This window comes from Chelonus insularis, unplaced genomic scaffold, assembly GCF_013357705.1.
Source record: "Chelonus insularis isolate UGA/USDA-ARS -01 unplaced genomic scaffold, ASM1335770v1 contig_68_pilon, whole genome shotgun sequence".
In the NCBI taxonomy this organism is placed as follows: domain Eukaryota; kingdom Metazoa; phylum Arthropoda; class Insecta; order Hymenoptera; family Braconidae; genus Chelonus; species Chelonus insularis.
Window position 1 is genome coordinate 194,329 of NW_023276705.1, and position 27,846 is coordinate 222,174.

General features: G+C 28.5%; 5 protein-coding genes across 6 annotated transcripts; 3 read left to right on the top strand and 2 right to left on the bottom strand.

Annotated features, from left to right (window-relative positions):
• The first annotated feature begins 13 nt into the window (after positions 1-13).
• LOC118070795 (aldose 1-epimerase-like) lies at positions 14-2,291 on the top strand. Of its 2 annotated transcripts, XM_035089610.1 has the most exons (7): positions 14-124; positions 496-558; positions 678-808; positions 877-1,067; positions 1,334-1,507; positions 1,560-1,801; positions 1,881-2,291. In XM_035089610.1, exons 2-7 carry the CDS (start codon positions 497-499, stop codon positions 2,197-2,199), a joined length of 1,119 nt encoding a protein of 372 aa, XP_034945501.1. In that variant the 5' UTR covers positions 14-124; position 496; the 3' UTR covers positions 2,200-2,291. The 2 variants fall into 2 exon arrangements, with proteins under 2 accessions (XP_034945501.1, XP_034945500.1); XM_035089609.1 differs by lacking the exon at positions 14-124 and having other exon boundaries at positions 269-558.
• LOC118070806 (uncharacterized) lies at positions 2,268-10,805 on the bottom strand. Its single transcript, XM_035089622.1, has 16 exons — positions 10,616-10,805; positions 10,307-10,433; positions 9,618-9,741; positions 9,420-9,526; positions 8,828-9,156; positions 8,158-8,260; positions 6,665-6,791; positions 4,857-5,014; positions 4,626-4,771; positions 4,417-4,480; positions 3,676-3,783; positions 3,320-3,446; positions 3,131-3,237; positions 2,852-3,025; positions 2,619-2,767; positions 2,268-2,509 (listed from the first exon to the last, which is right to left on the bottom strand). The coding sequence occupies exons 2-16, from the start codon at positions 10,397-10,399 to the stop codon at positions 2,374-2,376; spliced, it is 2,052 nt and encodes a 683-aa protein (XP_034945513.1). The 5' UTR covers positions 10,400-10,433; positions 10,616-10,805; the 3' UTR covers positions 2,268-2,373.
• Positions 10,806-11,750: 945 nt separating this feature from the next.
• Positions 11,751-14,384, top strand: LOC118070807 (kelch-like protein 10). The gene is made up of 8 exons (XM_035089623.1): positions 11,751-11,875; positions 11,966-12,303; positions 12,429-12,760; positions 12,856-13,411; positions 13,468-13,602; positions 13,836-13,958; positions 14,022-14,189; positions 14,244-14,384. The coding sequence occupies exons 1-8, from the start codon at positions 11,751-11,753 to the stop codon at positions 14,324-14,326; spliced, it is 1,860 nt and encodes a 619-aa protein (XP_034945514.1). The 3' UTR covers positions 14,327-14,384.
• Positions 14,385-14,650: 266 nt separating this feature from the next.
• Positions 14,651-18,518, top strand: LOC118070809 (gamma-tubulin complex component 5). Its single transcript, XM_035089626.1, has 7 exons — positions 14,651-14,814; positions 14,891-15,340; positions 15,432-17,219; positions 17,276-17,570; positions 17,643-17,926; positions 18,000-18,159; positions 18,302-18,518. Exons 1-7 carry the CDS (start codon positions 14,743-14,745, stop codon positions 18,349-18,351), a joined length of 3,099 nt encoding a protein of 1,032 aa, XP_034945517.1. The 5' UTR covers positions 14,651-14,742; the 3' UTR covers positions 18,352-18,518.
• Positions 18,519-20,543: 2,025 nt separating this feature from the next.
• Top1 (topoisomerase 1) lies at positions 20,544-27,122 on the bottom strand. Its single transcript, XM_035089604.1, has 9 exons — positions 26,965-27,122; positions 26,603-26,648; positions 25,926-26,340; positions 24,982-25,654; positions 24,048-24,206; positions 23,853-23,944; positions 21,507-22,931; positions 21,269-21,418; positions 20,544-21,174 (listed from the first exon to the last, which is right to left on the bottom strand). The coding sequence occupies exons 1-9, from the start codon at positions 27,004-27,006 to the stop codon at positions 21,072-21,074; spliced, it is 3,105 nt and encodes a 1,034-aa protein (XP_034945495.1). The 5' UTR covers positions 27,007-27,122; the 3' UTR covers positions 20,544-21,071.
• Positions 27,123-27,846: the final 724 nt, after the last annotated feature.

The following is a 27,846-nucleotide window of genomic DNA, read 5'->3' on the forward strand; positions in this document are numbered from 1 at the left end:
CTAAAAGGATGTTACACACATTGATACAGATGCTTATTATATCCATCACTAGTCTTGTCTGATACAATTATCATTACAAATACTTACTTGTGTGTGTTGTAAATATATAAAATGATTTTTTATGGTAATAAAAATAGCAGTATTCATTAAAGTGACTTGCAAGTTCATTTCAAGTATGAGATTAAGCCTTACATCATTCTTATTTACATCAATTGCTTCATTGTTAATTTATTCAAAGGTTACTGACATAAATGTGACCAATCAAACATCTTATTTGAGAAAAAAACTGTTTTTGGACCTAATTTTATGGGAAAAGAATTCAGTTATCTGTTCTTGTTTTTAAAAACTAAGAATATTCAATATCATTAACAAACGAATGTGAAGTTGTTTATTTTATGCTGCACATTTATGCATACAATAAACTTTTCTTACATTATTCATTTTTAGTTTTTATTGATTCTACCAGCGTTCATTGATTCAGCATTTTAATTACAGCATGAATCAAACAATTATTACAGAAAATGGTTTTGGTCTAATAGGATCAGAAATCGTTCGTAGGTTAGAAATCTTTGATTTATAATTAATTTAATTTTGTTCTGCATAATAATACTTACACAATTGAATAAATTGGAAAGGCTTTAAATTTAATTAATTTATATATTTTAAAATGCTTTTAGATATACATTAATCAATAAAAATCAAGCATCAGTCACATTGATTACTTGGGGAGCAGGAATCCAATCGATTAAAATTCCAAACAAGCGTGGAGCTATTGGTGACGTAATCCTAGGCTGGGATGATCTTCAAGGTAGAGATATTTTAAGTATTAAAATTTTTTTTTTTTTAATTGTTAGTAATATTATTGATGTTTTACAGGTTATCTTGACAATCGATATATCGGAAGAACTATTGGTCGAGTGACTAATCGAATTTTCAATGGCGCCGTTTCGATTGGCGATAAACAATTATCCTTATCGAAAAATTATGAAAATAAGCATCACCTTAATGGAGGATTTCTAGCATTTGACAATGTTAATTGGGATTCTCACGTCCTTGATAAACAAGTGGTAATAAATTATATAATCAAATCTCTTAATTATCATTCTGCAAGTCATGGCAGTGGTAATTTTTTTTTTTTTTGATAAATGATGTCTGCAGATAAACTAGATGCACTATTAAGTATTATAAAATACCAGATAATTTAATTTTAAATTTAAAAATTATTTTTTATTGTTCGTTGTTAATATGATCAGCATCTTTTGTATACTTGATTGAAATTACAAAATAATTACGTTTAATTTTTATGAGAATCTTTTATCTTCTTTTGTACAAGGTAATGTCTCATTTAAGCCGAAATGGATCGGAAGGATATCCTGGAGATATGTTAATTCAAGTAAAATACACGTGGACTGATGATAATGAGCTCCAAATAGTCATTCGAGCCACCTGTACTCAACCAACACCTGTTGATATCAGCAATTGTTATTTCTTGAATCTTGCTGGTCATGTAGGTGATAATTATACTCTAATTACATTTTTTTCAAGTATTTGTTAATCAGGGAACAGGACCAGAAGAATTGGAAAAACACACGGTGACAATAAATGCAGACAAATTAGCGGATATTGAATACAAAGAAATGATCCCTACTGGAAAAATTTATCCTGTTGCTGACACGGTTTTTGATCTTCGTATTCCAAAGCAGATGACCAAACAAGTCTTGAGAAAAGCTTGTGGGGGTGGTTTCAATCACAATTTTTGTGTTAATTGTCCTAGTGTTTGCAGTTATAGATTTCATGCTAGGTAAGTTTATCACTTACTTATTATTAAAATTAATTATATCTTTTGTTTGTTTATTATATGTGTATTAATTATTTTTAAGAGTATCCCATGCAGAATCAGGAAGATATGTTGAATATTATTCTAACCAACCAAGTCTTCATTTTTCAACTGGGAATCATTTTCCAGCACGAAACTTAATAACTGGAGATACTGATGAATCAGGAGAAGAAAAAAATAATGGTTTATATGGAAAAGGTGGAATTTTATACCAAAAGCATGGTGCATTTGCCATTTCTCCTCAAAATTATCCTAATTCTATCAGCCATAATCATTTTCCTTCAAGTATACTCTTTCCGGGACAAGTTTATTATCATGAGATTGCATTAAAATTTGGTATAATAAATGAAAATCAATTTTAATCATTTAAATGTTAATGCCAATCACAAAACTGTTATTTTCTTTATTATTATCATCAACTCTTCATCTGTATATTAAAATAATAAAATTAATAGAATGTAAATTTTAAAAAAGTGGCATATTATTTTAAAAATGATTTAAAAATAATATTCATAAAGATTCAGTATTGATAAAGTTTAAAGTGGTTCCATGATATCAGTGAGTTTTGGGAAATTCACAGTTGAGACAGGATGATTAGCCATTTTAACCCAAACAGCACCATTTGGAGCTTCTTCAATCATATGTATCACTTCCTTTACTAAAACATCGGGGCTGCAACAGTAAATTATCATTAGTATAACTCATTTTAATCGTTCATACTATTTTTTTTTGCAATTTAATGTCATCGAATTTGTTTAAGTCTTAAATTTGTGCTACTAACGTTTGCTTTGGCCAATTGATCACCCAATTTATACATTCTTGTTGATCATGGAAGTTCAAATATCTAGGATTTTTATTAGTCATCAAGAAAGTTTCCGTAGCACCTGGACACATTGCTTTAATCGCTACACCTGTTTTTTCATAATTCAACTGAAAATAAATATTATTTTATCGTTGATTGATTATAAGAAATAATGTGAGTAGAAAGTAAACAAATGGACAAATAATTCCTACAGAAACACATCGAGTAAATTCAATAACAGCAGCTTTAGTTGCACAATACACAGGTACGTATTTTTCATAAAGGAATGCTGCTATTGATGCCATGTTAATTACAGTCCCACCTGCACCACCTTTATGTTTTCCCATTGTTTCAATTGCAAGTAAAGTTCCTTGGACAACACCAGTCTGCATTTATATAATTGCTTAATTAGAAACTATAAAATGAATTAACAGAAACTAATCGACTTAATTTTATAACAGTTATTATAAAAATAAAACCCAATTATTTACCACATTGAGATCAATTTCCTTTTTCCATCTTGAATCATCCATAAAACCAGCATTATTAATCATGATATTTAGACCACCAAGCTGATTAACAGCTTTTTTAAAATTTTCTGCAAAAACATTCATCCCCTATGTCATTCCCTTTTTTTTTGTTTATTAAATTTTTTTATAATTAATAATAATAATTCAAACCTTCGAATTGCTGAGTATTTGTCACATCAGTCACAATAAAAAATGATCGATCTTTTCCAAATTCATTGTTAAGTTTTTTAACTGCTTCCTCACCTGTGGCTACATCAATATCGAGAATTGCCACTGTCTGTCATTAGAAAGAATTAATTAAAATAATTGTTGAAAAGTTTAGTGTCATTAACCGCGAATCATATCAAGAGTTAATGATAAACTGATATGTGAGCAGAATGATTTCATTAATCTTACCTAAAGATATCATGAGAAAGATATGTACTAATACCTTTAGTTTTTTTTTTTTTAAATAAATTATGACTTTATAGTTAACAATAATTTATAAAACTGTAATTATTATTTACCTTAGCTTTTTTACTTAACAATTGATGACACAATTGGAATCCAATTCCTTGAGCACCTCCAGTTATAATTACAAGTGAATCTTTAATTACCAAACCCATACTTGTTAGTTATATTATTGTGTAAAAAATTTATTTTCTAAACTAATTAAAGACTAATCAAGCAGATGCTTTGATTTAGTATTCGTTCAAGTAGCGACTTTGGATGGTAATGAAATTCCACGAGAGAAGCTATTCAATTTAATTCAACTTGAATGCATTAAGAATAATTCTGTAACAATCTTTATATGCGTATACATTTATATTCTTAACAATCTGTAAATGACTAATCAATGTAGTCAGGAAGTTTTATCTTTCGCTTTGTATTTATTCAATGAATTTTTCTTTTATATCTGTTCTAGATATTAAAAACACTCGAAATACAATTGCAGAGAGAATATACATTTCAATTATAATACAAACGTTTTTAGATAAGAATTTATTCTGCATACATAATAATTATTTGTTTTTTAATGATAACCTTAATTGGCTTAATCAAAAATATTTTGATAATTGATATCATTGACAATAAAAGAAATACAATATTTAATAAATTATCTAATCTTTTATTTTCATGTCTATTTTTTTCTGAATATTCAGAATTTATTTTTGCTTTTAATTGTTTTAAAAAGGCTCTAAAATATCATCAATTTCCGGCATTTTCGCTATCCCTTTTGAATGTTTATTGGTGTCAGTTACACTCACATAAATAGTACCATTTGGGGTTTCTTCGATTACACGCACAATTTGTTCCGCAATTGATTCAGGCCTGAAATAGACATGTATTAGATTTGAATGATGATCGAAACACGTGTTCATTTAATAACAAATACAACCATTACGAAAAAAAATAATTAGATAAATTTAATTGATAATCAAGTCATTAAATAATCAGCTTGAGGTTGAGAACTTACGTTTGAGGATTCGGAAGTTGAACAGTAAGATCTTTTTCTTGGCTATGAAAGCTCAAAAATTTGTCACCACTAGAGAGCAATAAAGATGTTCCCACAGGACCTGGACATACTGTTTTCATTGCAACTCCTGTTTGATCATAACTAAGCTGTGACATAATGGAATTGTTTAAAATAAATAATGAGTCATATCATACGAAGTTTGATTGTTTAGTTAAAAAATGTAATAATTACTGCAATAGCTCGTGTAAATCCAAAAACAGCACTCTTAGTACCGCAATAAACTGGTAAAGTTCTATAAGATATCAGGGAAGCTGATGAACCTACGTTGATCACAGTTCCACCTTTACCATCTTTATGTTTTCCCATTGTTTTGATAGCAAAAATAGTTCCTTAGATTACAGCTTTCTAATAATATTGATGATTAATTGATAAACCAAATTTTCAAGCAGCTGGTAATTTTATTCAAATCTTACCACATTAATATCAATTTCAAGAGACCAATTTTGTTCATTAATTATTCCAGCATTATTTACCACAATATCTAGATCTTCAAGCTGTTTTACAGCTTTGTGAAAACTCTCTGAAATACATTGTTGTGTGGTGAGGTGGAGATCCTTATTTTTAACGAGGGCGATCTCTCTCACCTATGTTGGATGGATGACTCTGTGGATCACCAACTATCCTAACGTTTTATCTATACAAATTCAAAATTATGAGAGCAATCTTCTTCCACTAAAATCACTTCAAATGAATCAAATGATTTGCTTGAGTGAATAAATGAATATATCAGGGAGGATAATATCAACTATAAGGTTCCCCGTAAATAACTTGACTAATTAAACACAATAAAATAATGAGTAGTTTATTGATATAAGACTTTCTTGAAATATAATTGATTGACTCTCAAATGACAATTTAACATGAAATTGACTTCTTCACTTATAATATACATCTTGATATCAAATTCAATAATGATCACAATACATTCTAGGGATCAAAGGCTCATACTTTTCATTAAAATTGAAGCTTTCACGACTTCTACAATATTCATTAATTTTACACCAACGTTGCAACGACTCTACAATAAGAACTTGACTTCAATAGTCTATAGCATTTGCATAAAGCATTAGTAATATAAATTACATAAATCCTTTCATTAGAGTCATAGAACTCATAAGTATAATAAAGAATAACCAGTTAAGGTACGGCATTCGCCTAAACTGTAATAATAACATGAACATTCAGATTCAATATAAAGATTCCCATAAGGGCACAAAGTCTTTATAAACCATTTAAGGTACGAACTTCCTTAGTGACTACAGCCAGAAATTAAGTGCAATTGTGTCAATATTAGCCACCCTTTAGTCTAGTCAATCACCCTCAATCGTACTAAGCAATTGGCTGGACCTACGTGACTCGATCCGTGACTTCTTGGAATGCAACGCTGGCCACCGGGTACAATGCTGTGAACTCTGGACTTCTGGAAATCTGGAACGCCGTCGATTAGTGACTGATTCCTTATGTATCCTGTCTCTGGGACGACCGTTGACCTTCGGACTACGGGTTGTCACTTCCTGTCGGTGGATTCACAGCCTTTCTTCGCTGCCAGACGTCAGTGCCGACAATGGTTCTTGAGTAAACTGACTTTACTATGGCCGTCTGCCTGAATGCCCTAATATGACTACTAATTGACTTTAAAATATAGAACAACGTCACTGTCAGATCAACTACTTTAGGTGCCTAGTTGTCTATGGGAAGCCTCTGGGCTGAGTGGCGTCGTGATCCTCGTGGCTTCGGTTATCCTCTCTTCTGCATGCTTTTCTCCCGCTCAATTTGGTCTATGCTGCTTCGCCTGGCGTTGGAGGGTTGAAACTCCAATCAAGGGCATTTAGTTCCCGTTAGTAAAATCATTTAGAAGGCCAAGACATATCTGAAGCTGGTGTTTTGCCGTTGGTCGAGCCCAACACTTCACAACATAATTTTATTATTTATCTATTTATTTAAAAACCATTGATATAATAAAAATATTTATTTCATACCTTCAAAATGATTTGCTTTTGACATATATGTTCGAATGAAGATTGATTGATTTTTTCCAAATTCTTCATTGAGTTTTTTTGCTGCTTCTGCTCCAGTTGATGGATCAAGATCTAATATTGCAACTGCCTGTTAAAAAAATTCCATTTAATTGGTGTTTTAATTAAATATCAATATCTATTTAATATTAATTCTTACCTTAGCTCCTTTGGACAGTAATCTACGACTAATTTCAAAGCCAATACCTCGAGCAGCTCCAGTTATAATCGCTCATAAATTTTTCACAGATGTACCCATTACTCAAACAATTTAAACTTACTTAATTTAATAAATTTTTTTTGTTAACTAAGACAGCTTGGAGGAAATTAAAAATGGTCTTAATGATAATCGTGTTAATAGAAGTGTTACTTAATGTTTTGAAACTGTACCAACTGCTTGAATGTCAATTCAATCACTGGGAATGTATAGATCATTAGTCAAAAAAAATCTCAAAGCACAATCTAATAAATTGTCAATGCCAAGTTGTTATTTTTATCAGTGTTGTCTATTTGTAATTGAATATGATTGTGGTAAACCACAAGTTCACAGGGTTTGCTTTCATTAAAACATGATAAATAATTAATTAATCATAATTTATAATAAAAAGCTAGGCAAATTTATTAGACTCACGCATGACGCATACAATCCTTGCAAATAATAGTACAAAATTGGGCCAACAATTTTTTATATGATCACGAGTGATAAATTCAATTGATGACTAGATTATCTAATTATTATTAATATTAATTTTAATAACAAGACTAGCTTGCTTTTAAATTTTTATATAATTTTTAATTGAATAATTAATTAATAATCAACTAGAAAATTGATAAATTAACATTTTAATAAGCGTTTTGGAATCCTTTTGGGCGGACTCTAGATATGATTTATTATTTTTTTTTAATTTTCCAAATTTTTTCTATCAATTTCGATTAATTCTTTAAAGAAATAATTTTTTTGTTTTAATTCAACTCAATAGTTTCATTCTCTTTAACTCATGCATCATTTCATTTAATATTTATCAAAAATTTCTACATATTTTTATTATTAAAAGATGTCATTGATGCATTTCATCACTTACATATCTATAGAAATGTTTATCGATTTTGTATTAATTTTATGGAAAAAATGTAATTCATAAGGCTATTAATTTTTTGTTAATATTATTAAATATCGTATCATTAATGTTGTATAAAAATTATGAATGATTGGTACGGCATGATTTCTTAGCAGGTAAAGCGAGGAATGTTTTTTGTTTTTAATGATTTTCATTATTATTATCATTACTTATATGATTCCAAAAATTTTTGTTTATTTTTTCTAGTTTGTTGCTAGTAATTATTGTTTATTAATCCAATTGTTTAAAAGATTTGCCTTCAATCTTTTGACTTTCTAGGAAGATTTTATTCACTTTAAAGAAAGTGAAAATGCCCAGTAACTTAGTTTAATGTTTTGCAAAAGCTATTTCACGTACGGGTTGGCCATTTTCTACCAACCATACACTTCCGCTTTTTCCAGTACTTAAAACATGAATCAACGCTTTGGCAACATGTTCAGCTCTGAAATAAAAATTTTTCCATTATTCTGTGTAACAATATATTATAAAGAAAAAAGAATATAATATCATTATTCATAAAAAGCTTACATGTTTTTCTCTAGCATTTAATTGAACATTCATGTTTTTATTTTAAAAAAAGTTTTATAATTAAAAATAATTATTTAAATTTTTTAAAAATGTGTCATGATTCTTTTAAAATAACTAGACCATTATTATTATTATTATTATTATTATTATTATTATTTTTTAATTAAACGAATTTAAAAACAGTCAAAGAACTTGGATACTCCAATTTGTTTTAGTACATAAAGCTTATATTTTTTTTTTGAATTTCTACATCAAAGTACTTTTTATATAAAAGAAAAAATAAAAATACCATTTATAAATAATAAAATAAACAAAAAAAACCTTTATTTTACTACAAATTAAATTCTAAAAGATTTAATTCTTTTTTTAAAAATTATTTCCATGAATAAATACAGACGCTTTCAATAGTAATGAAATGATAATTATCAAGAATATTAACCAAAGAAAAATAATAAATAAAAATATCAAAGCAAAAACTTACTTTTGGGGAACACTAGAGGCAGTATCACGACGCCAGGCGTCTTCATATCTTGGTGATAAAAGTTGTTTACCAACGTCACGAACAAGATTACTATCTGTTGCATTAGGACAAAGAGCCATAACACTTACACCAGTCAAATCCACATGGTACTTGTCACCAAACGCTCTAGTGAGGCTTACAATAGCTGCTTTTGTAGCTGAATAGATTGGCACACTGACGTATGGATTTAAACTCACATTACTTCCGGTATTTATGACAATACCACCTCTACCACCTCTGTCTATTCCAAGGTATCTTTGTGCCAGCAACGTCCCACGAATCACTCCATTCTGAGAAGAAAACAAATAAATAAAAATAACTTCATTCAAAATATTGACTTTATTTGCAAAGTATTAATATTTAATCTATTTTATTTCATATTATTATCATGATTTGTTGTTAAAGTTTGATTAAAAAATATATTTAACATTGAAAAATGCAAGATTGTTGATTAAAGAATTAAAAGTATTTATGGAATGATTGTTTGATAACACTTACAAGTGATAAAACAAGTTTTTTATACAATGTTAAATGACGAAAAATTATAACTTACGAGATTAATGTCGACCTCAAGCTCCCAGAATCTGTCATTCATGATCCCAGCATTATTGATAACAATATCAATATTACCAAACGTTGCTATAGTTGTTTTAAACGATTCTGGATAATCGAAAAAAAATAATTAAATTTAATTATAATGAAAGAATTTTAATAACTATTTGATTTTATATTAGATAATAAATTATTGTACCTTCGAATTGCGGATAATCAGTAACATCACATTGACAAAAAATTACTCGATCTTTTCCATGCTTCGATGTTAATAAATTTGTCAATTTTTCTCCTTCTTCAGCGTTTATGTCACATATCGAAACCTTGAAAAATGAGTGGATTTAAGTATGAACGAGAAGCAGATAAAAATAAATTGTCTATTTTTGTATTCAAAAATTCAAGCAGCAGTTCAAATGTTTGTATCAATTCAAACAAAAAAAATTTTCTCTCTCTGGCTTTTCAATGATTCAAACGGAAATTTATTTTAATTTATCACTATTGAATGAATAAATAAATATACTACAAAAATGATTGAGATCTTTTGATGTCACTTTTTTACCATAAAAAGCTTTTTTATCTGTTAAATAATTATCTGATAAAAAAATATTTAAATAGAATCATAAAATATTTGCATGCAAAATGTATTATACTATTAAGATTTGTTATCAGAAATGTGATTAAGATAATATCTAACAATGTTTTAATAGCTGTTTCACAAATCAAGTATGATTTTTTTCTAAAATATATTATGTTGAAATAATTGAATGCTTTTGTCAATTGGCAAATGATAACAACAATACAAACAAAATTAAATGTCCTAACAAAAAAAATATTCATCAGTAACTTTTTATATTTTCGTAATTTAAAAAAAAAAATCCAAACATTTACCTTGGCTCCTTGATTAAGCAACTCTTCAACGAATGTCCTCCCAATACCTGAAGATGCTCCAGTAACGAGCGCTACACGACCTCTCAATTCCATCCTGACTCGTTAATTCAATCTTTCAGTCCACCGTCTGTAATTAGACACTTTTATTTAATCACTTGGATCACAAAAGAATCACAAAAAATGAAGAAAATTCACAGAAATTCAACCGTCAAGTATTATTAATTAATTCAAAAATGAGTCTAAAGATTCCTCTAATGTGTTTTTTTTCTTAATTACAGTTTTTTATTTCAGCTTGAAGATCACTCTCACCCTTAAAACGTGCTCCTGGAGATACAGACGATCTACTACAGTCGAAATGAAAGTGAATCCGACCTTGGTGCAGCCCACAAACGAAGACAATAGGGGATGGAGAAGTGTGAGAGAGAGGTAAAATACGTTATGTCAGAGGATTGAAAAAGAAAGGATGCAGTCAAGGGTAAGTCGTAGTGAGTATTACACAGTGAGGACATCGGTCGCGAGGTGTGGCCGTTGTTGCGACGGCGCGACATTCATGAGTCAGCGCAGAGTAGACATCAGAATAAGGAGAGAATATCAGTGGGGATGGTTTTTACCTCCTCTTGGTATTATACGCACTTTACTCATGATATCGATTACTACCGAGAAATGCGAAAAAGATAAATCAATGGTAATTACCAACTGTACGATGTTCATTCAACGAATGATTATCTAGGGGATCATTCACACATTATTGATAAGAATCTGTTGACTTCAAAAAAGATTTCATCATGATATCCTTCCAAGCCAAAGCTAGAGCACGGTAAAGTCTACAGATTGAAGATCTGCTTCTCAATAGTCTTAAATTTTAAAATTGGTCTTATTGGATTCATTAATTCTTGAAGCAATGAATAGAATATGGGATTTTTTTTTAATTCAAATTTTTTCATATAGAGTGCTTTGTTTGCAAAAAATACAGATTAGAAATTTACTGAAGGGGAATTGGTATCGGAGTCTGATAATTGAATTACGTTATTCAATACAGGAAAAGTGATTTTATCCACCAATTTGATCACTTTCAATTTATTATAGCACTCTTCAAATTAATGGAACCCAAATTGAATAAAAAAGTTACAATAATAAATTTTCTAACAGCAGATCAAATTTCAAATTATTCTTTAATTCAGAGAAATGTATTCTAACGCTGATAATGAAAATAATATTAATAATTTATAATTAATGTTAAATATTTACCAAGAGTCAAGTTTATTTTTTCAATTAAACAATGAATTAATCAAGAGTGAAGTTATTGAAACATTTACTCAATTGTTTTTCTATTTTAAATCAGTTTGTATTAATGTCAATAATCATTTTCATAAATTTATTCCATTTCAAAAAATTTACCAAGTACAGAAGTAAATTTTTAATTTTCCATTTTCATTCACTTGAGATGCTAAAAAAAGTAAAAAAACTTTCAAAGAATTATAAAAAACATGAAGATAAAGTTACGAAATATAACTATCTTTCAACAAATTATGAAGGCATTGAATTTCCATCAGCATGGTCTGAGCTTAGGTTATTAATTAGTAATCACATTGTAATCAACAATAATTTAATACTGAGGAGAGTTTTTAAACGATTGATGTAATATAACTTGAAATATAGAGCAAGTCATCAATTTTGTGATGGAATAATAAAATGTGCTGGGAGATCATATTTTCCAATCCATCGACCAATCCTCTCAGCCGTAAGCCCGTTCTTCAGAGCTCTTTTCATCAACAGGTTGAATAGAAACGCAGAAGGCACAAATGAAGTGTCAATTAATAATGTTCCTGGTGATATCTTCAGTCTTATCTTGGACTATGCTTACACTGGAACTTGCAAAGTAACTGCAGAAAATGTTGAACAACTTCTACCCTTTGCTGATCAATTTCAAGTCCAGGGTGTCGTTCAACTTTGTTGTCAATTTCTTTTACAGGAACTCAAACCAGATAATTGTTTAGGTATTATTTTACCTATCAATCAATTCTTATCAACAATAAATCTCTTATTAATCTCTACATGTCTAATAATAATGAAAAACAGTGATCATTGTATAATTAGATTTAATTTTGTAATCATTTCGCAGGTATTTACAAATTTGCTAAACATTATTTCTGTAAGGATTCAAATGAAAAGTGCAAGAAGTATATTTATCATCACTTTAAAGAAATATATAAAGAAAACAGTGAATTTAAAGAACTAGATCACAATGAGCTGATAAGTATTCTAGAAAATGATGAACTGAATGTAAGAAATGAAGAAACTGTGTTTGAAGCCATTAAATCTTGGGTTGAAGTTAATGAAAAAGAGAGAAAAGAATATTTACCGATGTTATTGAAATGCATTCGTTATAAATTCATCAATTCCGATTATATTTCCAATAATATTCTCTCTTGGAAATTAATTCAAAATAATCAAGTATGTATTTTAAATTGATTCTTCATTTATTATATTAAGTTATGAAAATAAATTCATTAATATTAAAATATTATCAGTATCTTTCTTTTTTTTAGAATTGTCAAGAAATTTTTGAACCATCAAATATTAAATCAGATTTATTTTCACGTTTACGAATTCCTTATGAGATTCTCTTCGCTATTGGGGGTTGGTCCGAGGGTTCTCCAACAAATTTCATTGAAACCTACGATTGTCGTGCTAATAAATGGTTTTTATCTATTCATACCGATACTGTACTTCGAGCATATCATGGCCTTTGTACTTTAAACAACCTCATTTATGTGATCGGAGGCTTTGATGGTTACAACTACTTCAATACTGTTCGCTGTTTCAATCCAATTACCAAAGAATGGATCGAAAAAGCCTGCATGTATCACGTTCGATGCTTTGTAAGTGTTTGTACTGATGATGGCATAATTTATGCACTTGGTGGCTGCTCTAATGGACCCACAAGATTATCATCAGCTGAGAGATATAAACCTGAACGTAATCAGTGGGAAATGATTCCACCAATGCATCGACAAAGATCTGATGCGTCTGCTGCTGCTTTGAATCATAAAATTTATATTGTTGGAGGGTTTAATGGAAAAGAAATTCTACGATCTTGTGAAGGTTTGTATCTTTTTGTTAACAATAATGTGTATTTGTCTAATTATTATTTATTGTAGTATTTGATATTGAATCTAATCAATGGAGCTACATCAGATCATTGAGTTATCCAAGAACAAAAATGTCTCTGGTAGCATTTGGTGATGATTTATATGTTTTCGGTGGTTATGATGGACTCACACGACTTACTTCAGGTAAAATACATCTCGGTAGAGTATATAAAATTTATAGTCTATAGGCTCTAGTATAGATACACTAGAATAAAAGCACAGCAGTAGCATTGAAGCAATGCAATTAAATATTTATTATATGGAGGGCTTTCCGCCTGGTAAAGTTTTTCCGTCTGGATGCTATATTTTTTAAGACTAAAAGATCTAGAGAAAAAACACTCTATGTGTGTATGTGAGTTAATAAAATATTTCCCCAGTGGAACGTTACAATTCTACTGAACGAAAGGAGTGGGAAAAAGTTCCGCGTATGTCTACTGCTAGAAGTAATTTGGCTGCTGTTGTTTTGGATGAGATGATATATGTTTTCGGTGGTTACACTGGTAAGCTATTGAACTTTAAAAAATTATTTATTGGTCAAATATTCATATATAATTTAATAACAGGATCTGTTACTACTTCGTCAATGGAATATTATAATCCGAAAACTAACCAGTGGAGTAATAGTTCTTCCATGAATCTCAATAGATGTGCTCTTGGTGCTTGTGTTCTTTCAGGCCTTCCTGATGCTAAAGAATATTCATTTCTTAGCAAGACCAAAAATTATATCCAAGGTATTGTTTGTTCATAATCTTTAATATTGTATTTAATAGTTGAATTATTTTTAGATCAAAAAATTTCCAAACCTAAAGAAGAGTCAGAAGAAAGTATCAAAGAATCTCCCACTTATCCCACCAAAACTATCGATTAAAAGACAAATGAATCTTAATCATAGCAATGAAATTTTATATTTTATTTGTATATTCAGCAACCTCAATTTTTATTTATATTTAACAATTATTTTTATATATTTTTTTGATGATTTTTAATACTTTGAATTTAATTAAATTCCATGTTATAAAATCATGGAGATCTTTTATGGTCGTTTAATTATTAAATGTTAATCTTAATTAATATAAATTACTAATTATTCTAATTTTATTATTTGTCGATCCAAAAAGAGAGTTTAAAAATTTAAAAGCGGAAAGTAACGCAGTCTAGCGGCTGTTTCGATTACTATTGGAGTCAACATGTTTACAAAGGAGTGTTGGTATATTCACTGTGTCAAGTGAAATATTTTTATTTATAATAAAAACTTCATTATTACAATGTTATTGAGAGCTCATCATGGGAACACAAATTCTGAATGATATTTCACGTGATTTAAAATTATTAATAACAAGTATCACGGGCTTTGAAGTAAGTTTTAATAGGTTAAGTTTAAAATTTTTCAACAATTTGTTTATACTCCAAAATGATTTTTATATATTTATAGCCGCCAGAAGAAGGTTTTAGAATATGTGAAAAATTCGTTGTGTCGAATGTAAAGTATCATACGTATTTATCAACAAATAGTAATACAGTCAAGAAATTAATTAAAGATGTAAAGGAAAAATTTATAATACATGCTAAGTACAACGTAGCAAAAGAGTTTGAATTTCTTGTAGATACTTTTCTTGGTTCCTTTAATTTTGATCAACATCCTCAACCTGATCTCCAATGGTCTTTATTGTACCTACTTCTTAGTTTATCTAGTACTGATACAAGTTCTGCTAAGACTGATTATTGTAATAAAAATTTATCATTGATACAAAAAGAAAAGACATTAACTTCATCAAATTCTGAAGATAATGAAATAGATGAAATTGATTGGAAAGAATATTTACAAGAAGGACAAGAAGAATTTTTCTATGATTATGGAGAAAATGGAGATAGTTCTGACAGTGTAAGAACAGTTTAATATTTTATATATCATTGAATATGTATACATTATTATGATTCAATTTTTTATGATAATTCTTTAATCAATTTTATAGGAATTTACTGAATCGGGAGATGAACAAGACAAAAATAAAAATATTCACATAGAAGATGCTATTGATAATGGAAAACATGATAAGCTAGCAGCAAACAAAGTTAAATCCAAGAAATTTTCTGATAAATACTACAATTCTTTAGATAAATTTTCTAAAATTGTTGAATCTCAAAAATGGCTTGATAAAAATATCGAAAATGGTTGGTGGCTTAGTGCTGTGAATGAGAAGAGTGAATGTACAGTTGTAAGTCAGCTTCCACAAGCTAATCTGTGTAAAATTTACGATCAAGAAGTATTGAACCAATATTATCGAGTTACTGGTCTAATAAAAGAATATCAAGCATGTCAAGAGATTCTCTGGATGTTTCATGTTCCAATGGATATGACTATTTACGAAAAAATAGCTGATCACTTTCGTGTTAGATCAAATATTTCTATTCCAAGTCTAACGCCAATAGCATTTAGAAGCATCTGTTCAAATTATTGTGGTTTGTTTTCAGCAATCCAAGAACTTTATTCATTTGAAGAAAACTTATATCGTTCGTATAAGACACAAAATGTTGAAGCATTTCCTCCTTTGACATATGATACATATTACGCAGTTGTTAAACAATATCTTAATCGAATGAAACGAAAAATAATTTCTATCGAGAGTCAAGCAAAACAAGAAGATGATATCGTAACACTTCTTACTCTATCACAAGATTTGAAAGAAAGTAAAAAAGAGCTTGAGATGCTTTATGGAATTCATAAATTAATGAACTTTGAAAAACTGGAAAAAGCTCCAAATTGGGAAAAAGCATATCGATTGATATCGAGTTTATACAGAGAAATGGAAAACTCGGGGAACGTTAAAAGAACCAATTTATGTGCTAATTTATATATCTCTAGTTTACGAGTTTATTTGAATATTATCGACACTTGGTTGAGTGAAGGAAGATTAGAAGATTTTAGAGATGAATTTTTAGCTTTTAAAGTCAACGATTCTTCAAAGAAATCAGAAAATGAACAAAATATGACCTCATTTTTAATTCGTCGAGTAGATGATGGTTTAAAACCAGACCCAATTATGGAGAAATTATTTAAAAAAGTTGAAGAGTTAGGAAGAAGTATTGAATTACTTGTAACATTGAACAGAATATCAGACATGTGGCAACTTAATCATGAACAATACAGTTCAAGAATTCCCTTAAATGATGAATTTATAACTCAGGTACTGTGCGAATTGGCAGAATATAGTTCATCATTTCCGTCTATTGATGAAACGGATAAAAATGAAGAGTCTGAATCGACTGATTCAAGATCAGAATCATCAAGAAGTCAGAAATTGATGACAGGTCTGGAGGATAATCTCCAACAGCAAATTCTAAGAATAAATAATCCGTTTTTGATGAAAGTCTTTCAGGATTATCTACCTCCAATGAATGTTTCAATGGGTGCAGTAGTAAATGTTACTAGCATTGGTACTATGAGTAATGCTGTAGCTATTATTGAAGATGCTGTTGATGCACAAACAAAACAAAATAAATCACCAGTTGTTGCTGATTGGGGAATAAAAATATTCGAAAAGCTTCAAGCTATTTCGCCGTTTATTCTACCAATTAGTAAAATTTTAGAAAGTGTGCTTGAAAAAATTTTAGATCGAAGATATTCTTGTACATCCAAGCTAGTTAAAGACATTCTTATTAATGAGTATAAATTAGAGAAACATTTGAAATTGATGCGATCGATTTATATGATGGAACGAGGACATATAATGAAAAAATTCTATCATCAGATGTTTCTAGAGGTAATCAAATAACATATTTTCTTTATCAAATTATAAATCATTCTTATCACTTTCAGATTGAAAATCAATCATGCTCTGTTGAACCAGATTATCTATCCAATATTCTGGAAGAAACATTGTGTGATGAATGGCGAGATGCCAATTCTAGTTATCGATGGTCTATAACTTTAACAAATAATGTTACTTGTAAAGTACTGCAAGCGGTTGATCATACTACACTTCATTATGCAGTTGATTGGCCAATTAACATGATACTTACTGATCAAGTATTAAGCAAATATAATGAGATTTTCCGATTCCAATTAAAACTCAAGTGGGCCTTGTGGTCATTGAGTAATCTTAATTTCATTGGTTTGTTCCTTTTGAATTTATGAATCAATTTATTTTTAACTCTTTCATTCAATGTAACAACATTATTTTTAGATCTTGAAAGTAAAAATTCAAACGAAATGAAGGATCTGTTTTCTCATTTTAATGTACGGCGTTTAGAATGTCTACGATTTTGGCTTTTACATGCCATTGGATCAATACATACTTATCTTTCTGGTCAAGTACTTCAAAGTTTAGGAATGAATTTTGAACAGTCTATAACTAGAGCTGATGATTTAGATAGTATTATTCAGCTTCATAATAATTATTTAAATAAAGTATATGAACATTGTTTACAAACTGCTCAGTTTGAAGATATTATTTCGACAATTAATGATGTAAGTATTTGATATTTGTCCCTCATTCTAAATACTACCATTAATTATTTTAATATGGATGATTATATTATAGTTATTAAAAATGTGTGCTCATATAAGAAAGCGTTGGGAACGAGGAATAAAACAACTTATGCCTAATGACTTGGATCTTATGGAATCTAATTACACTAAATATCATACTTATTTAGCTCTAGCATTACACAATGCGGTCCAACATAAAGAAGCTAATTATTGTAAGTTATTTAAAAAATTTTATATTTTAACAATAGAACTTTTATATTATTAATAATTAAAAATCTTTAATAACTAATACTTTCATAGATTTGTAAATAATTAAACTCTACGTATTTTTTTATAATTTTTGTATGATTTCAGTGGCTGGATTAGCATCAGCTTTCAACTGTAGCATGCCGACTACTAATTAAATAAGATATCATTTTAAATAAAATATATATGTAATATATTTTTTCAGTTCAATTTGAAGAACTTGAGGGAGTAATAATCGACCTAAATCCGGTCCTATCATTAATTATTTAATTGCCTATTTTTTTTTATTTTCCTTATGTATATTAATTTGTAATTAACTAATAGATAATTAAATGCCTAATTAATAATTAATGTATATAATAAGTTTATATTGTTAAAAAAATAAAAAATAAATATTGTTCTTATTTTAAATCTTTATTTTCAGACAAATCAAATCCTTTACAATATATGCCATTGATAAGAGATTTACTTTCTGAAATAGCTCATCAAAGCTTCCCACCATCCGGCATTCATTTCCCAATTTTTTCTACTTATTTTACTCAAGCTGAAAAACAAGAGTTTTTTATAAAACAACAATAACAATGAGAATTATAGACAAGATCAATTACTTTGACAATGTTTGAATTTTATTAAAAATTACATTTTACTAAATAGTTATTGGTACCACTTAAAAATAACCACATTTTCAGACTTATAAGTAATTAATATCAGATATTTTCAAGTTAATAAAAATAAAAAAATGAATTACATCAATTTAATTCATATTTTATTCGGTTATTTATTCATTCGCATATTATTCAAAGACAGTACTTAATGTTGAATTCTATGGACACTTTATATTTTTTGTCTGTGTTCACATTGTAATATTTTTTACTAATACAATTACGCAAAATATCAATAAAATTCTTAATTGGTAAGTTTTTTTTTATATTCTTTATTTTATTTAAACCAAAATTTCTTAAAATTCGAGACGAATTAATTATATTTTCAATTTCTGATATTGAAATATCGTCATCGTATGAAATCAAATAATTTTATTTATACATTCATTTTTTTCCTAATTATTTTCATGTCTAATATAACTACAGAATGAAATTGAAATGAAAATGATTCTATTCATAATTGAAATAAATATTGTTTTAAATAAATTGTCAGTCACTTCACAAACTTGTCACTCTAGTTAAAACCTAAAAAATCTATTCATGATGTTGACAATAATTACTGTCCCTCGCTTCGTACAACATAGTGTTGATTTTAAATCAAGAGCTTAAAATTCTTGATTAAAATTGTGAATATCATTTAATTAATGATCAATTATTCTGTTAATTCATTATTATAAATACGTACGTAAAATATCGTTATATATAATGATACGTAGATCTGTTTTTTACTTATCATCTATGAGTGCCTTATGTTGCATATTGGAGAATAACTTGAATATTCTTCAACTTGAGAATGATTTATTAAACATTATTATATAATTGAGCTACCTGTGTCTTATTAATGTTGTGTCAAGCGAGTTTCTAAAATATTTTATTGTTAAATAAACAATAAAAATAATAATTCATTACATATATATCAGTATATATAAGACATTTTTAATGAGTTTGCAATATGTCCATAGGCTGAATGTAGTATATATTTATGTATATATAAAAATTAATTCAATGATTACTACAATCAATTGTGCTTGAAACTTATCGTTGCTTTTTATAATTATTCTATTCATTGATCATTAACTTTTTATCATTCTGCTACTGTTTTTAAAAAGAAATATATTTAACAAAAATCTTTTTTGCACAAATTCATTGGTAAAATCAATTTCATTCTTATTTTTCTTATTTATTTTTTTAACATAAATTAATTGTTAATCATGTCTTGAATAGAAAAATTAGAGAAATACTCCATTTTTTAATTTGATGATAGAAAAAAATTATTGCATTTATATTGTATATTTTTATCAAAGTGTAAAATAAGACAAAAATACATGTTTAATACCAATAAATAATATTGAAGAAAAAAAATGAAAATAAGATGCTCATTACAAAAGTGTGAGTAAATTAATGTAATAGTCATCAATAATTTTTACAATAAAAGTAGGATTAACTTAAAAGATTACCTTTGTTTAAAATTGAGTTTGAATTATGAATTCGTATGATATTAAATTTTTCACTTGATATACGATATAAATCACTATTATAATTGATCTCTAGAATTACATTAAAAAATTCACATCATTTGTATCCTAATTGATAAATGATAATCCATGGTTGAATGTACAATAGTTGGAAAAACGCAGCAAATACACCAAGCAGTTGTTGAGATTAAACATTTGTACACTAAGTTCATATTTACAATATCAAATTCATAATTTACACTTAGAATATGCCATTTCAAAATAATTCGGAACCTAATATGCAATTGCTATAAGTTTTCTAGTAAGTTATTCATTTTTTGCTATTTCTTCATTTATCACTCTTCGATTGCGTCTTTTTTTTTTAAATATTCCCTTAGCCCCCCTTTTTCAAATACACTTCGCACGTAGAAATGTTCACTTATTACACTATTCAAGTATAAAATTTTTTCAGTATAGACTTTACTACATAATATTTCATTTAAAGCACAATCACACTGCTTTTATTTTTTATTTTTTATTATCAATTTGTGATGTAACGTTGGCTTAAAAAAATTGCATTTCTAGTATTTTTATTAATTAATGTCAACAAGTAGTTAAATATGTCCACTTTTAGACACATTAAAAAAATTAATATGATAATTAAAAAATTTCACTAAATACTTCATTGAACTTTTTGCCGGATACCCAAGCAATTTTCTTTCTTAAATCAGATTAATTTCGCGAGAGACACGTTCAATCTCGTTAAAATACATAGTCTGGTCCAGCCATGTCTATCGCCCATCTGAACTTGTCACGTTGTGTTTTGTTGTAAATTTTTTCAATCGGAACACCATGTTTTTTGCACCTGAAAATAAATTAATTTGTTTTTATTAACTTTCTAACACTACTTCATCAAAGATTATTTCCTATAGAATGAATGAATATTAAAAAATATTTACCAGGCAACTGTAATTCTGGGATCAAGATAATTTAACTTGGACGTTCCTAAAGCGATTTCCTTATTCTCTTCACGATCTGTGGCTTGAACTTCTAACTTAGTCAATTGTTCTTTCAATTTCTCTAACTTCTTCTTCGCTTTCTCGTACAATCTAAACATAAAAATAATCATAATTAGCATAAATAACAAAATTACAACACCAAATTTTCTACTAATTAAAAACAATTATTTCAACTTACTCTTTTGCTTTAACCGAACCATGTTTGGAGTCTTTCTTAGCATCTTTCACCTGCTCTTCAGCTTCTTTAATAGCTTCTTTTTTAGCAGTGATTTTAGCTTTCAAATTCTCCATAGATTTAGCATGTGTTTTTGGTACAGAGCGTTGATGATTACAAAGAATAGCAACAGCTCGATTAGCACGGTTATACGATAGAATTTTTTCAGCTACAGTATCATCAGGATTAGTTAACTTGTCCAATTGTTGTTGAAGTGTCCAAGAAGCGTTGTATGTCCTGAATACTTTAGCAGTAAGTCCTTCCATAAGTTCATTAAGATGTTTGTTCATCACAGTTGTATTAAGACGATCAAATAGATCATCACCATCTGATTTATTTTCTTTAAATAACTGAAGATTTTTAAAAACACGCTTTTCTACAGGTACTTCATTATAATATCTGATTGAATCTTTACCCAAGAAATCAAAAACAACTACATACTCTTTGCCGTCTTTTTGCTCATGTAAACTTATATGTTCCACACGCAATGAACAACAACCGACAGTATCAGCTTGGTCTTCATCTTTTTCATTACCCGCTCTCAAAGCTAATTTATCAATAAAGTACAATGCCACAGCCCTTTGTCTAATCCGCATTTCTTTACTCTTCCAGTCTTCACGATATTCAGCACGAATTTTATCAATTGATTTTGCTAATTTTCTTGCTGTTTCATATTTTTGCCAGTCTTTTTCTCCTTTTAGTTTACTCGAAGGATTCAACATGACATACTTCACTTGACCTTGAATGTTTTCAGTCCAGGATGCAAGCCAAGTAACGGTAGGATCATGTCGGACTTCTTTCCATTTATGACCAGGTGGTGGTTTAGGTATTACTGAAGTTTTCGAGCAATTAATCAATACATCCTCAGGCATAACACGTTTTTTAAGTTTACCCATCTTTGGATGTTCTCCTCTTCCTCTGAATAAACCTGGCGGTTCAATTTTAAAATTACCAATCTTTTCTTTATGACCGTCAATAGTACAAAATCCATACTCTTTTGCTATTTCGTCATTTTTTTCTTTAATTGCTTTTTTCTCTTCTTTCGTCATGGCTTTTCGTTCCTCAGATTTTTGCAAAAAATATGTATGCATTTCTCGGAAATTACATTTACTTAAATCCATTATTTTAGCTCGCTCCGATTCCGTCATTACTTCGCGCCAATCTTTGAAAAAGTTGTCATTGAATATCTTTTTGGTGGTATAATCATGATCTAACATTCGAGCATAAAAAGTTGCGACTTCTTCAGTTGGTTCAGAAAGTTTCATTTCTTTACCATTATAATAAAATTTAACACTTGGAGGCAGTGGTTCATATGGAGGAGCAAATACCGGTCCTTTATGCTCCAAAAATGCCCATTTTGTCCCATCAGACTTCTTTTCTTCTTCCCACCTAAAAATATGAATTCTCTTTAATATTTATTACGTTTATAATTCTTTTCAATTATTTATTAAATTTTTATATTAAAAATACAAACTTTATTGCTTTAAATTTGTTTTTTAGTGACGCGCGTGAGTATAACCTCAAAAAATAGTAAGCTTTGACTCGATGATGTATAAAATTTGTCGTAGAAATTAAATCTAAAGTAATTAGCGGTTTCTTGAGTAACCGAACGGTTGAACACCATCGTAAAAACATTTTTTTCGAAACTTTAACTAAACTAAGAGTTTCATTTCACTTAGAGGTATTCATTGAGTTATGAATAAAGTTTTTATGATAGTAGAGAGAGAAAAAAAGGTTATGTACTATTCCTTGTTCACGTGATTTCAACTTAAATATCAAATATAATAAGTTGAGTAAATAACTCTACAGAGAATAAAATTTCATAAAAATAAAATTATAGAATATTATAAATTATCCTTAAAAACATATATCAAGATTATATGTCATCTTGATGCAACATAAAGAAGTGAATAAAAGCTCCTACAGGCAAATTATTTTTCTTTGACTTCTTTTGATAAGTTTTTTTATCTTTAGTGACTTCTCAAGTTTTCTGTTTCGAGTCAAAACAAGACTTCTTTCAATTTTTAACAAACTTCAAAAGAGATTCTTCATTTCATCTTTGTATTTAAGAATCTTTTGAAAATCAGTTTAAAGCTTTTGAATTTCATTTATGAGTCATGTTTACATTATTATCTACTGTTAAAAATATATTATTTAAAATAATCATTGAACGTGGGTTAATTTTTTTTTTTTCTTGAAGAAAGAACATTTTAGTTTTTATTATTAGAACTTTATAAAATGGGGTCATTTATTTTTTGGTTTTTAAAAAAAATTTAAATAAAAAAAAAGGATCAATGAGATCAGACTTACCACTTCCAAACCTCAGCTTCCTCTTCCTCTTTCTTCTTCTTCTTTGGAGATGGATTATTAGTGGCAGTTTTAGATTTTCTCTTTTTAGGTTTCTAAAGTTAAAGGAACAAATTGAATTATATTATTTAATTATCTTATACTGATGAGTAACTAATTAAAGTTTAAAATAGTAATTAATATTTATCAATAATTTACCTCTTCTGGTTCATCATCTTCATCATCAGAATGTTTTCTCTTTTTCTTTTTCTTGACACTTTCCTTTTTGGCTTTCTTTCGCGCTGACAACGGAATATCTTCTTCATCATCACTACTCTCATTTTTTCTCTTCGATTTAGAGGCTGATTTTCGTACACTCTGTAATAAAAACAAAGTCACAAACAACATGAATTTATCTGATAAATAACATATTCATTAATGAATGTAATAAATTAATTATGAGTGCAGTACAATAGCTTTATTATGTAGATGTTGATATAATTTATTATTTTTTTGGTCATTCCTAGACAAATATTCATGATTGTCAATCAAAATATTATGGCCCATATCGATCAATATCATAATTGATGAAAACACTGATAATTTTAAAATTTGTCATGAGAAAAAGGAAATGGACACCAACAGAAAAAAATACATTGGAATGCGGTAAAAGAAACGAATGTAGCAACTTATAATGTCAATAAAATTAAATGCCAATTTTTCGAGTTACTATTAAAATGAGAGCATTAAAAATTTTGATTAACTAACTTTTAATTGTTCACAATAAAACGAAAAATTCTAAATAAATTTATTGTAAATTCAATTAAATACTTAAAAATGATTGTTCATACAAAAACAATTTTTATATTAGCTAAATAACGTTGCTACCTTCTCAAATATTATTATAATTTAGTAATTGTTAATTACTAAAATGAAATTACGAAATTGATAAAACTGCAAATTTGCCGAAATTATGCAAAATAATTTTTATATCAGCATTTTACTCAAGAATTATAAAAAGTATTCAAAAGACTTATAAGAAATTATATTACTAACATTTATTTACCTCTACTGAGATATCATTAACGTTACAATTTAACACTTTGTCATGCACTAAATTAATTAATTAAAAGAAAAACTAGTTATTTCTCACCAAAGGAATATCCTCGTCAGATTCTTCTTCCGTCTTGAGAGTTGTATTATGCAGATCAGACAGTCTAGTGTCATTGCCATCAGAACTGTTCTCTTCTTGTTTATAATCTTCATCATTATCTTTGTCGTCGTCATTCTCATCATACTCATCTTCATCATCGTTCTGTTTGATATCTTTTTTATCATCTTCATACTCATCATTAGCTTCATCATCGTCGTCTTCTTCTTTAATATAAAGACCAGGTTCGTTACTGTCATCGTCATCATCTTCAATTTGAGAAACTTGTTCATTTTTAATATTTTTCTCATCAACATCTTCATATCCTGATTGAGAATTGTTATAAATCTGAGATGGTGGTTCCTCTTTAATAACTGGTTCTTCCTTAATTTCTTCTTTTTCACGATCTTCTCGACTTCTGCTGCTCTTTTCTTTATCCTTATCACGTCGATGACGATCCTTGTCTTTATCATGACGATGACGATCTCTATCCGACTTTTTGTCTTTGTCACTAGATGAATGAGATGAAGAGTGTTTTTCTTTGTCTTTACTAGAACTATGTCTCCGATCCTTGTCCTTCGAAACAGATTTATCCTTATCACGCGAGGAATCACTATGATGTCGATCCTTGTCTTTACTTTTGGAGCTCTCTTTAACTTTAGAACTCGAATGGTATCTGAAATTAATAAAACATTAAATTCAAATTATTTTTATTTGGAATTCAAAACAAGAAAATTTTTTAAAAAATTTATAATCAATTTCTAATTCACACAATGGGAGAATAAAAAATGAAATTACATAACTGTCAAAGCCGGTTTCAATAATAACAGTTTGCAATTAAGCATAATCTAATTAAAGGATCAAAGATTTTATCCCGACATTTTTTTTTTTGATGATCTTGTTTCACCACATAACAACGATAGATATAATAAATAAAATAAAATTACTTGTCTTTTTCTCTATCCTTTTCCTTATCCTTAGAACTCAAACTAGACTTGTGGTGGTCTCGATTTTTGTCCTTATCCTTTTCCTTGTCTTTGGTTGTTGCTGAGCTCACACTGCTGCTTTTATGTTCTTTTTCTTTATCCTTGCTGGATGAAGAGCTACTTTTTTTATCCTTGTCTTTACTACTACTAGAACTACTATTGCTCGAGTGTTTGTCTTTATCTTTTGAGCCATTTGACGAACTATGCTTATGCTTGTCTCTATCTTTGCTCTTATGCTCAGACTTATGACTCTTTTCCTTGTCTCTCCGATCCTTGTCCCGGTGTTCAGACTTATGAGATCTTTCTTTATCTTTGCGTTCAGATTTGTGCTCTTTTCGGCGATCAAATCCATTCGACATCCCATTCATATGAGCATCTAAAAACAAAACATCTCTAAGTAATTGTTTGAGTGAAAACACAAATATATCAATACTTGTGAGAATACCGCACGTGTTATAGTGTTCGAAAATACATTTAAATCAATCCAAACGTTCTAGAATGCTAGAGAAGTATACAAGAATTTTTTTTCGTCATATAAACTGCTTGTGTGATGTACAGAAAATATGGATATTTTATAGACAACATTATAGCTACCTAACATAGCTTTAATTCATGCGTATTGTTCTTATGCTCCTTACCTCCATGATTCCCGGCTGCGCTACTATTTTCTTTAGCTTTTTTCTCCTGGAAAAGGCAACAAATATTCACTAAATAAATTTTTTAAAATAACTTTTTGTATTTTAAAATAAATATTAAATTCATTAGATAATTATAAATGTGCATATTGATAACAAAAAATAAAACTTGATACTTTGCAAACATCATACTACTTATACATGAAAGAACTTAGTCTTTGACGCCATTTTGGGACTTTGAAAAATTTCGCGTCCCTCAAGCATACGGAGTTTCAAGAGTAAAGTGACTTAATATTGAAATTAAATGAAAATTTCTCTACATAGAAAGATTACTTGAATGAAATAATTTTGATTTTTGTACTTACAGAATCAGAAATCGGCCGATTGACCGCTTGTTCAACATCCATTCTGATTGCTCAGAATAATTAATGATAAACTTTTGGTGGCGATCGTAGCGATGACGACAGGTAACTGATCCACAGCCACAAGTACTGCACTGGTCGCACCACACCAGAGTGAAACGACAAAGTGCCACGAACGCAACAGTGCGCATGCGTAATTTAAACCATCACTACGTGATCAAATCCTTCATCTATCATTCGAGAAGTCGAAAACTAAAGTAAATGTCCCAGTTGTTAGCTATTTGATACTTGTCATTTTTTCGCTAACATCAATAAACCGATAAATTAACTCTTAATCCCTTTTCACAAAATTATGCGTTGAAAAATTTAGTTTTCAACTTGAATTATATATTTTTTTCAATACTGTTTGACTAGATTGAACCATAATATTCGATTTTTGTATTTTTCACTTCTATTGTTACATTAATCTCTAAAATGTCTGAAAATTATATGTTTCATGTAATAATATATTCATTGTCATATATTCTTAAGTAAAAAGGACATTTTATAAATAATACTTTTTTTTTTAATAAATCTTTGAGATCGATTGTTTGATTTATAAATATTTTTCTATTCTAATTCATTCCTTTTAAAGAAGAGACTATCTTATCTATTATTAAACACCAATTTCAAATGTGTTGTCTATTTTTATACATTTTATGCATTTTCAAATAAAATTCTATCCTGTAATCATTGAAAAATAGTTCGAGTTTTTTAAAATTATAAATATTACCTCATTTTACTAGACTTTGCATGTTATATTATTATGAAGACATCAGTATCTCTTGAACACTCAGATACAATGTCTTTACAGAGTATTTTATTTAACCCATTTTGAATCTAGAT